At 39.7% G+C, this 12,483-nt stretch overlaps 1 protein-coding gene across 3 annotated transcripts in view; it reads left to right on the plus strand.

The window, feature by feature from the left end:
* C23H1orf21 (chromosome 23 C1orf21 homolog) overlaps positions 1 to 12,483 on the plus strand; it is a 209,965-nt gene that overhangs the window by 180,676 nt on the left and 16,806 nt on the right. For all 3 annotated transcript variants that reach the window (XM_070591008.1, XM_070591006.1, XM_070591007.1), the window contains exons 4-5: positions 560 to 636; positions 7,764 to 7,824. In XM_070591008.1, the coding sequence (XP_070447109.1) occupies positions 560 to 636; positions 7,764 to 7,824 (138 nt within the window). The remainder of the gene's footprint in view (positions 1 to 559; positions 637 to 7,763; positions 7,825 to 12,483) is intronic.

Below are 12,483 nucleotides of genomic sequence, written 5' to 3' on the forward strand. Positions count from 1 at the left end.
CTTGAATAGAGGCTAGTATTGAATTTTATTAATTCAATTGAAGTCAATCCCAATATTTGTTGCAGGTGGACAATATTAGTTATTTTTAGTCATGTTCCTGTCCATGTCCCTGCTAGGGCCTCGTGCAAACTTTATGTCTCAATAACTGCAGTTGTCTTTTCCACGTGAAATGCACTGGTCAGTTAACCTAGGCAAGTAAACAATGGCTGTGATCATGCTACTGCTGCTGTTTGTGAAACTGGAATCTTCTGTTCTTTGATTCTCTTACTATTTTCAGCAACTCCACCCACCCAAAAATCAAATGTTAGTTGCAAATTTTCTAAAAACCTTCCTCTCTATTATAAAGCTGATTCCTCTTTTCATGACAGTGGTCCCTGTGAAAACATCTGGCGATTCTCGCTGTACTGTGTAACATCTGTGCAAGGACTTTTGTCGTTGTGAAGTAACCAACTGTGGAGGGTCCCAAACAAAGCTAACATTTCTGTGATGAAAATCCAGGCTGTTGTTGAATTGCTGATTCTCATCTTGTCTTTTGCATGTGTGTTTTTATGTGTTTCAGGAAAAAAGTGCCAGTTCAAATGTAAGACTTAAAACCAATAAAGAGATTCCAGGATTAGTTCATCAACCCAGAGCAAAGTAAGTTCTCGTTCCTATTTTTCTTTTATTGTGTTTTCAGAGAGACTTCCATTTTGAGTACCTGGTAATCGAGACTTATTACAAAGCTCCAGTAATTGAGACAGTGTGGTTTGGTCTAATGGAACAGAACAGAGAGTCGCAGAACGGGCCCACAATAGATGACAGAGCCGACATTTCAGATCAATTAGAAGAAAATAAAGGGGAATATCTTTATGACTGTGGGATAGGGAAGAATTTTTAATAGATCACAAAGGATGCAAATCTTAAGGAAAATGAGTGATTAATATGACTGCATTAAAATTAAGAACTTCTGTTTATCAAAATATACCATAGGAGAGTAAAAGCCTGCAAAATGATGGAATATATTTACAGCACTTTTATTGACAACAGTTGAGTTTCGAGCATATGTAAAGTAATTCTACAAATCACTAAGTAAAAGACAGAGAATTCATAGAAAAACAGGCTAAAGACATGAAAGCCATTTGACTGAAAAGGAAACATGAATACTTAATGTATATTAAAAAATACCATTTCGTACCACAAGATAGGCAAAAACTCAGAAATCTGACAATACAAAAGGTTGACCGGCATATGAAACGACAGGCATTCTTGAGCCTTGCTGGTGGGGATATAAACTGGTACAATTACTTTGTAAAACAATTTGCATTATCTAGTAAAATGGTTCCTAGACTTATATACCTTACCCCCAGCAATTCCACTCGCAGGTGTATACCCTAGAGAAACTCTTGTACCATCCGCCAGCAGACTTATTTTGAAATGTCTGTTGTTTCTGTGAGCTCTTAAGGCTCTTGAAAGTAAAACTCGAATGTCCATCAAAAGTATAATGGGTAACAAAAATGTGGCCTATTCTTATGATGGGAATACTATATACCAGTGAAAATGAATGATCTATAGCTACAGATATCAACATGAAGGAATCTCATCAATGTTGTGGCAGTAAAGTAAGCAGTAGTAGCAGCCTATGTGCAGTTTCATTCATATAAAGTTCAAAAACAGGCAGAACTAGGCAATATATTATATATGTATGTATATGGTAAAACAATAAAGACAAGCAAGGAAATGAAAAGGCATTGAATTCAGAACAGTGGTTCTTTCTGACTGGTTGCGAGACAATAGGACCGGGGTTCTATTTTTTAATCTGAGGAGTGATTACATGGGTTTTCCTTTAATTATTATTATTTAAAAATGTACAAATAACATTGTATGTTTTCTTTTCTATGTGTTATGTATTTCACAATTAAAAAGTTAAAAGAGACTAATGGGTAGTTTTCTAGATTGTTCTAGAACCGGTTCTACCTTGGTGATAAAATGCACTTTGTGTGACTTGGAAGCTGCCTCGCCTTTCTTCAAAGATGCTCTGTTAATCCCAGAAGCTACAGATCTCTTTAGTGTTGTTCCACCTAAATAGGAACAGATTCCCGCAGGGTGCTGATCACACTAGAACATTTGACACAGTCACCCCCCCACCCCAAAATAAATTCGACTATGACATAAATGTCATAGTAGCCCCTGAATCAAACTCATAAGCAGAAGAAGTTGTGTTATTTCTGGTTCTTCCCAGGAAATTGAGACAAAAATAACCTAGTTCATAATCACTTTCACCTGGCTCAATGGGATGTCTATGGGATGGCTGCAGCCACGGCCACCATGATGTGGCAGTTAGGACTCTTCCAGGGTGGTGAGTGAGCTCAGTGGCTTAATTTTTTTATTTTCGAAGAAAACTGGACATTTTAAAATCCACTTATCATTTTCAGTGTCAGAATAGTGGTACAACCAGTTTTGGTACTCTTCGTTACACGTCATGCTGTGATCACAGCCTTCCTGGACCACTTCACTGGTAATCACTTTCATCTACACTCATTTTATCTGCCTTTGGGGACAACAGATATCTGATGACACAACCAAATCATTTTTCCTCCGAGCCCTTTGGTATATGCTATTTCTAAACGTGTCCCTATTTCTGAGTTCTAAGAAGAGGGACTGTATTAAGGAGAATTTCATTTTTCCTTTATGGAACGAATGCTTATTTAACGCTGACACACTGCGACAGCACGCTTTGCAGACTGGCATGTGCTGAAGCTTTCAGAGAAGCTGGCTAAATTGGCTCGTGTTTACATTAAAATTGTGAAGAAAATCCTCTGTTTTCTACACAGCAGCATGCTCTCGTGTGTGTGTGTGTGTCTATTTTAAACTGTGAGTCAGAACATTGCGTTCCTGGAATTCAACTACGGAATCTTTCTGGAGGGACAAGAGAAGAGTTTTACCTTTCCAACTTGCTGACATAGAGGATCAAGGAAACTGTTATTTATTATGCAGTTGTATAAAATAAGATAGTGAGGTTTTTTTCTCATGAGTGGAAGGACAATTCCATACCTGATAATGGCAGATTTATTCATAATAAAGGCAGATAATCCTCACACCTTCATTTGATGCCACATGCAGAGCATATTCCTACTGACTTTGTGGTGTCAGGCAAGTGACCTCATGTTTCTGAGCTTCAGTTTTCTCAGAGAAAAATGCAGGTGAAAAATCCTGTCTTCTAGGGCTGGGGATTAAATGAAATAACATCTGCCCGGTGCTTATCACTGTGTCTGATGCTTGGTAAGAACACTGTAACAGTTACAGACAGTCCAAATGCCCTTTAACAGGAAACTGGGTAAAATGAACTGCTTCGCGTTCACACCTGGCATATTAGCAGTTTTAAAAAGAATGTCCTGCAGCGGTGCACAGCGCTGGAGGGACCCTAGTCATGTCGTGCTGGAAGAAATGAGTCCATCCTGAAAGATTACGCAGGGCATCATGCACTCTTTATAAAATTAAAAACAACTGAAATAAATCATCTGCTTTTTAAACACAGAGAGAGACCAGTAAAGCGAGCTACAAGGAAAGTGAGGGTATGATGGATGGTTCCTCGAGTGGAGGAGATGCACGAATGGGTAGGAAGTGAGTCAGCACTAGGTTGTGGTCAAGGTCTTAGCTTTTGGTTTTGGTTTTGGTTTCATGTGTGCTTTTTATACCTTTTTTAAAAAACAAAATAACTATCTATGTAAAAGTGAGCCATGCGTCAACTACTGGCAAGGGTGTGTGATGATGGGAAGATTAAGATTAACCCACTTCCCTGTGGTCCAGTTGAAAAATAATAATAATGATCATGAAGAAATAACTGTGTTCAGGCCAGGATTTGCCAGAACCCACTGAGTAACTGAATTTCACTTTCTCAGGTGAAGTGTTAGGGAATTAGCACCTTGCCTTCTCATACTTTTGTGGCTTAGGTTTTTATCATTTGGAAACTTTTTTTTTAAGTCACTAAAAATGAAAGCCATGTCTCTTTCAGCTCTAAATCCCATTTTGCCCACCTTTCATTCATTTGATTACTTGTTATCAAGACTCCATAATGTTGTCATCTCTAGTCTCATGAAGCTGAGAAGTCACAGAAAGAAGAGCCTTTGATGGCTCAGAGTAACTCACAAGAGCTTTGCCAGCGCCAACTGGGGGCCACAAGAAGTGCTCCAGGGGAGCATTGTCTTTTCCAAGGTTGAATTTTAGTTATTAGAGAGAAATAACAATTACTGAAATTCTTAAGCTTTATTGCTTAAATCAAGTACCAAAATACAGGCCTTTATGAAATATTTTTAGATCTAATTAAGCTTAGTATCAAATATTCAAACTTCATAAACTAAATCATAAACAATTCAATTATCCCCTTCTTTATCTTGCGGAAAGATAGAAAAGCCACTGTGCTTTTTCTCCTCCCACTTCCCCTCTTACAATCATCAAATTGTGCATCAGAAATGATTTAAGAATTGAGCTGTTACCTCAACCTAGGGACTGTTTTTCACAGTGCAGTGTGTACTCTTGAATGTAAAAACTAGTATTCACGCCACTGTGTTGATTGTTTCCACATGAGAAGAGGGCATCCACATTTATCTGGGCAGGAGTGAGTTGATAGGGATAATTTATTTCATCAGAGTAAAAGTTCTGCTCTGCCCTTGTTGAAGAGATTTCAGGAACAGATGTCTCCCTGAAACCAACCCATGGAGGGTGGCAGAGTGAGCCTCATGCATTGGGGTTACACTATACCTAAGATGACGCACAGGTACCAAGGACCTTGTGTGGGCGTTTGCTCCATCTGGCAGTGTCGGCCACACTCCAGGGACAGCGGAGTTTACCTGAAAGAGCTCATTTAGTGCATCAGGATTTGATAATAAATAAGACACTCCTCCATTCAGTCTTTTTTGTTTAACACAGTCCACATACTGTATTTCAGGATGGCAGGATAGTGAATTATCTGCTGGGTGACTCTTCTCGGTAGATTTTGAATGATGTTCTAACACTCTTAGACGAAGAAAAAGCAGACAGCATTTCTGTATCAGTGTGGTGTGATGGTAGAGATGCGCTGGATTGAAAGAAAGCTAGTTGCCTACATTGGTTAGATTTGTTTTTCAAAGGGCACATATGAAAATGAAGATGGTAATTCACTTCCTGACCATTGTACCCTCTCTCCCGGAGTAAGGTAAATGTTTAGTTCAAGATTCAGATGGGGTTGAAAATACACTGTCTTGTCTAATTATTTCTGGATTGAGTGGCTTTTGTTCAGTTTGCTTTAATTAAGGAATACCTTTTTTAAAAATGGTTAGAAAGTATGTAGTTAAACTACACAAAACTGACCCCACTGAGGTTTCTGTGCTTGCTTTACTGTATATGCATCCGGAGGTCCTCATCATCACCTTTGGTCTCGGGGTCCTCATGTGGACCCCTGAGCCTGTGCCTTCTTGGTCACAGGGATGACAAGACACTTTTGCAGAGTCTCTTTTAATTAAGACTTCCCCTCCTGTCCATCTCACGTGCACGTGTGTGAATACTAACCAAAAGCCCTGTTTTCATGTTGTAGTATTTCAATAAAGGAGTAATGGAAGTTAGTAACACTCACAGAAATGTTAGCACTGGGAGGGACCTCAATGACCAGCCCACTGGTTTTATAGATGAGGAATCTGAGGCCTGCACCTCACCCATGCTAACAAACTGTGCCACCTCTGTCAGGGGTCATGAATCACATAAATTTAAATAGAGAGCACTTGGTCAATTAATTAAATATGTATTGCCCTCCTGATATATGCAAGGCAATGTAGGCTAAAAATGCTAACCCAAAGGATTCCACAATGAACATGAGATCCTAAAAACGCCATTTCCTAGAGAAACTACATATATATACATAGATATAGATATATCTATCTATCTATAGATAGATAGATAGATATATCTTCATGCCTTTCCTTTCTGGGACCCAGAGCTGTCCAGCAACCTCCGCTGCTGAGAGCTTGGCCAAGAACAGGAAGGACGCCCAAAATATGTCTGAGCAACCACAGTGGGTGCCAGAATATTCCTGATCCCCACTCACAGGAAGTCCCCCAGGCTCTCCCTGGGAGCCCGTTTACACTGGCTTTAGACACAACCCTAAGAAACTTGGCAGTGCTGTTCCCAAGCCTGGAGTAGAAGCAGCAGCTGGGAAGAAAACTGAAAAGGGACTAATGCCTTCGCTGACAAGAAGAGATGAGAGAAAAAGCTCAAGAGCAGGCAGAAGACAAAAGCTTAGAGTGTAAGGCCATTTTGATTAAGGAGAGCCACCTCTACCCATCTAGTCATTATGACAAAGTTGAGTGATGTTTGTGATCCTCTATTAAAGAGCATACAGTTTTGAAAGGTTTGCATCCAAAGTGGCTCAAATAAAAAATGTTGTCACTTAAAGAAGTAAAACCGTGAAGAACCTGGGAAAACTCAGCTATGCAAAAGGCTTTTCTGTCCAGCCAGAGAAAAAGAAGAGACTGTTTAAGGTATTCTCATCCTCCCAGATTCTGCCCTGCCTTTCTAACCTGCGTAACAGGACAGTTACCTTATTTCAATGATCATACAAAGGACGGCAAAAATTACCTGTTAGACGTGAAAGTGCCTTACCACCATGAAAGTTGATCACTGGGATCAGATGTTTTCATTGTTTTCCTTTTATATCTGAGCTGTTATCACTGTGCCCCCAGATTTTATATCTTGGTTTTACACACAAGAGAAAACCTCCTTTGAACCCCATTATCTGTCATGGGAAGACTGAAGGGTTTGGGGTCACTTGGCTCACTCTCTGTGGCCCCTAAATGATGAGGCATAATGCTAAGGAGTATGTCAGATAGTTGCTCACCACACCTAGCCTGGAAGGGAAGGAGCTATTCCAGAGCCCCCAGCACACTCCACCCCTACTCCCGGCCTCCACAACCAACAGACACTAACAGTAACCGTAAGAAACGCTGTGCACTGTGACTCTCACTCTGGCATCTTTAACTTCCTTGGAACACCCACAACTATTTGCTCGTAGAAACCATTGTCATTAAGATCGTGTTGCCACGAAGGCCCTTTCCTTCCCACGCCCTTCCCATCTTTGATTCCTTTCTGCTCTCCTTACCTTGTGTTTTGCCCTCACCAATCATGTCCATCTGTTAAATAGCGTAGGACAAGCAAACACACAGGGCAAGTGTTTGCAGACCTGCCTCCTGAACTGCTCCCACACGCAGTGGAATTTCAGTTCCAAAGAGGTGCATTTGCTGTCGCCAGTGCAGAAGGTGTTCAGGGGCGAGGTCACGTTCTCAGCTCCTTTGCTGCCAGCCCACACCTACACGGGCAGCTGAACATCATGCTGATGCTGACAACCTTTGTAAAATACACATTTCAGTATAATAACTGGGATATATTTTCTTTTTACGGTTACTCACAGGGTTGAAATATGCCATGTGCTGCTTGCCTATGTTTTTTTTTTTAAATCACAAATGTTTGTCTGAAGAAAGAATTTGGCACACACTTCACAGTCACAGCACTATAAATAAGGTGCACATTGAAAGGAAATTATATTCTTTAAATCATAGAAACTGATAGACTATTATGAAACACACTTGCAGGATTACTGTAATGACATTTATCCTTAATATGACTTCAGAGTGCTTCAGTGGAAAAGGCTGTAATAAATAATGTCTGCCCCAAAGTTTAGGAACTCAGCATTTTTCTTTGGAGGGAGCTAGGTTTAAGAAAACCTTGAAATATGCGCTTAACTACTCTTTGTTTTTCAGCATGCACATCTCTGAAAGCCAACAAGAATTCTTCAGAATGCTGGATGAAAAAATTGAAAAGGTAAGAAGTAAAATAAATTACATGTTTCAAGGGAAAAAAGCGAATTGTATCCTGAGTTGAGGTAACAGTATTCTGGTTTCTGTCTTTACAAAGCTATTCTTGTAAGGGGATGGGGAGAGAGTTAAAACAAAAATGCACAACCCCCCCAAAAAAAAATGTGGCCATGAGAATATTTAATGTATAATAGAGCTTCCCAGAATCCTGGGCTGCTGTCGATCATTAATTAAGGTGTGTAAAGCCAGATAGAGACTGAGAAGAGCCTTTGCCTAGAGACAGAGCGTTGAGCTATCGCTGCATGTTGTCTGCACTGATGCCCTGCTCCGACCGCAGACTGCCGGCAAGAAGGCCCTTAGTACCTGCCCAAGCTTAGCAACTACCTGTGCCAACTACCTGCCCAACGCTGCTCTGAGTTCTTTACAAACATCGCATGCATGTTGCAATCAGTACCTTCCTTGGGAAGTGACCGTGAGACAGGTGTTGTCTGCGTTTCACAGACAGGGAAACTGAGGCTCAGAATGCTTGAGTAACTTACCCAGGTTTGCAAGGCTAGTAGTGGACAATTTGGAATTCTGGCCCATGTCTGACTGCAACACACAGTCTCCAACTTGCTTCTCTAGGGCCGTGTGGATTTACATTGACAGAAAGATGCAAAGTTGGTCCATGTGGAAACTGAGCTCATACTTCTGATCTCAGAGTGCCATATGCTAATCAACTGAATGAAGTATGGAATATGGTAATAATTAAAGGCTTGCTCATCACTGCAGAGGGGTGAATTTTAAATACTGAAGTTATAAATCTGAGTATTATAATTTGAAAACCTTTTTCTTGAAGAAGAGTAAAATCCTAAATTCAGAACATGCCACAACTAGAGTTAAGGCATCATGGGCCAAGTTTACCTTTGACATTTTTTCCATTTAAATTTGTATTTCTTTTGTGCTTTTTGTGAACCTTTTATCTGAGCATTTCTTTGTGAATTCCTACGTTATGATATGTATCACTCAGTGGAAGATAATGAAGCAGGTCTTAAATTCATCAGTATTTCAGCAACAGACCCCAATCTGAGGTGGACCCCCCCAAGAGAATAATTGTATAATCTTCTAATGCACAATTAAGAGACCAGCATGTGTACTAATGTGAAAAATAGAGATGGGTAAGGAAGTAAAATGGTGGTTTAATCTGTAGTGTTCTTGGCTGTGCATAAATACTCATTTGAGTGTAATTTTTTTTTAGTGAAATTTTGGCTTTTGCATGACTTTTTAGATTGAAAACTTCATGTAGGAATAATTACCAAGTTTCACATGTTGGTTTAAAAGCTGTTTAACTTGCTGATAACATTTTGTTTTAGTAAAGAGAAGCGTAAAAAGCAATATTTTGTTCCCACTATAATGGTGAAGATCTTTTCTTTCTCAGTTTGTTCACGTTTTTTTTCCTCCGCTAGCCTTTTGGCAATAAAAAGATCTGCTTAAGTAGTTAGAGGTAGTCTAAAAATTGAAATCTGAATTCTGAGTTATCTTTTTAAACATCTACAAACTCTGACAAGGCATTTAAGATAATCCAGTCCCTTTCCAGTGTGTTTCTATGATTGAAATGCTCTCTCTTTTTACTCAAAACTGAAATTCATTGTTCCCATCTGAAACCCGATTTCCCTTTTCCCTTTTGCATCCCCATTGTAGCCTGTGATGTGTTTACACAACAAAAGCTGTTTATAACTTGGTCATTTATTGAATGGAACCTTCCCTGGACAAAGGCACATTTGCACACTCAGCATAAACTGTTCCCACTTTTGAATACATTTATATCAAAGAAGAGCTGTTACATCGTTTGTGACATGCACCCAGTTACAGATTTCTAGGGAGTTTTCTATCCTCTCTGAATCAAGCTTTCCTGTTTCTCCTCTCTCATCTAAAGTTCATCCTTCTGAATATTGTGAATATGCTATCCCATGCATCGTTTAACCATTAACCCTCCAAAAATTAAAATGTTTTCCTAATATATGTGTTTGGCTTAACCTAATCTTCACCGTTGAAAGTTGAATTCTTACAAATTATTTTCCTGACTTTTTACCATTGCAGAAGATTTCTTTGGTCGAGGCTAGCATGAGGACAACCATACATGCAACTCAGATCTATTCTTTAGGTTTTTTTCTTTTTTTTTTAAGATTTTATTTTTGCTTTTTCTCCCCAAATTCCCCATGGTACATAGTTGTGTATTTTTAGTTGTGGGTCCTTCTAGTTGTGGCATGTGGGATGCCGCCCCAACATGGCCTGATGAGTGGTGCCATGTCCGCGCCCAGGATATGAACCAGCAAAACCCTGGGCCACCGAAGCAGAGCGCTCGAACTTAACCACTCAGCCACGGGGCCAGCCCTATTCTTTAGGTTTTTATAGGGTTCATTTCAAAAATAAATTTGAACTCAGAGCTTCATGCTGAAAATTGAAGTCATTCTGAGAAGCCTTGAGTTTTGAGGTTTATTCTCTCTCAGAAATCTCTACGAATTCTTTGTTTCTTCCTTAAATTGATAAGAAGCAAAACTGACCCAACTTGTGGAGATTTAAGCCTGCCCTTCCTTGATTCATCCTTTGTGATTTATTGAATATCTACATTTCATGGCTTGAGTTTACTTTTGAACTCCCCTCTTGATGCCAAAGAAATCTCTGCTGTGTCTCTCTCAAGACAGATGTAAAGGCACCATTAGGATAAAGAAACTAGGGCTATCAGGGTAGTTTAATACTTGTAGGGAAGCTTAATTCGGACTACTCTCATTCAGAGATTGTCCTGGTGCTGAGCTGCAGTGTCCCTTTGTACCACAGCCGGACAAGTGGTTTTCTAAGAAATTGATGGTGACAAAGAAAAGCAAATAGTAAAAGTGCATTAAAAAAATTTATTTCGCACTTATTGAGTACCAGACATCATGCCAGTTACTCAGGATACAAAAATAGATGGGAAGTATGGGACACAAAATAAATAGGAGACAGTCTCTTGCCTTGAGGAGCTCAATTTTAAAAGTGAATTTCTCTAAAAATGTAATTGTTTTACTTATTGAGGAGTCCTTCCTCCATCACCCCCTGCCCCCTGTTGTCACTGTGAGTAGGTCCCCCTGTATTGACCACGAGTGTTTGTTGGGTCAGGCGTTGAAACTTGAGGTCTGTTAACCAGGCAGTTGGGACAGCTCTGTGGACAGGGCATACCATTTCGCTGTGCTGGTGTGCAGAAGGCCAGGACGCTGAGCTGGATCCCAAGATGACCAAGGTAGAGATTTTGTCAGGAGAGCAATGGAAGTTCAAAGCTTTATCACCTCTGCTGTATTTACTTTTGCTTTTCCTTTTGGAGAGTAAAAATCCTGTGGGAGTGCCTCATTGATTTCTACCTCATTAATTTTTACTCTGATATTTTACCATTATTCCACTGGAATCTGTAGTTGTCGCTGTGTCCAACAATTCACACTCTCCTAAACCTTATGGGAATGGTGACATTTGCCTAATTTGGCAGCTTAAAGAAAATGACAGTTTACTGCAGAGCAAGATAGTGATTTTCAACTCTAGTCTTTCATTGTATTTAGATTATTAAAACTTGGCCTTGAGGAGGAGTTTCTGTATATAGTGCCAAATACAGATCACATAAGATTTTAAGACATGCTTTCTACTGTACATTTGAGTTTGCTTGTAAGAAGCAGAAATAGTAAATACATATTTTTAAGTATCTGCAATAACACTGTCTTCTCCAGGCAAAAACAGGAATTTATATTTTATGAGGACGTAAGAACAGCTGACGGCCGAGAAGTCTTCTGCCTTCTGAAAGACAACGCTAAATTTTAAATAAAAAAGTCTCAATTCTGTGCTATTTGCATCTGGTTAGTTTTTCTCATGCAAGACCTCTTAAGCTTTGTTGGGTCATGGGCATCCTTTTGGAATCATATAAAAGTTATAAAGATTGTCCCTATAAAAAATGCATATGATATCATATACATAAAATTCTTAAGTAAAATTTCAGGGTTTTATAATTCACTAGAGCCTGTCCTTGGGCCCCAGGCAGAGAACCTGTAGATTTTGTTATGATGCATTTCATTGATGTGCTTCCCTGGGATCCGGGGCCCAACTGCACCCGTGAGCACCCTTGAGTCTCACCAGCACCCTCATCCATGTATATCTCTGACTTTAAAGAGGGTTAGGAAACAGTGCCCATGACCCCATCCAAAACCATCCTCCTTTCCTTCCTACTTCTTAAAAATAGCTCGTAGTACTTCACCCCCTGAGGGTGTGTCATCAGCGTGCCTACTGTAGCTCACATGTTCCTATATGGTTTTGAGACTCTGCCTCTGTTGACTGGAATTATTCAGTGTGAAATTTTTGAGAAAATGTCTGAGAAAGAGCAGTATGTGGATTTAAAATCAGCTGATTTTAAAAGATTATTTGTTTATCTGTAGACCTCTGCATCTATTGAAAACTTATTTACACTTAGAAAATGTTTGGGTGCTAATCTAGTTGGTGAGGAAGATCATGGAAAATCTACATTTATACATTTATTTTCGAGGGCTCCTCCTCTTAATGTCATGTCTGATTGGTCTGACTCACATTATGAATCAGTGTGTCAGAAACCAGAAAGTGTTTGCTCTTCATCTGGTGAAGAAAGTGACGCGGGTAATTGTGAACTGTGATGTTT

This window comes from Equus przewalskii, chromosome 23 (genome assembly GCF_037783145.1).
Source record: "Equus przewalskii isolate Varuska chromosome 23, EquPr2, whole genome shotgun sequence".
Taxonomy (NCBI): Eukaryota; Metazoa; Chordata; class Mammalia; order Perissodactyla; family Equidae; genus Equus; species Equus przewalskii.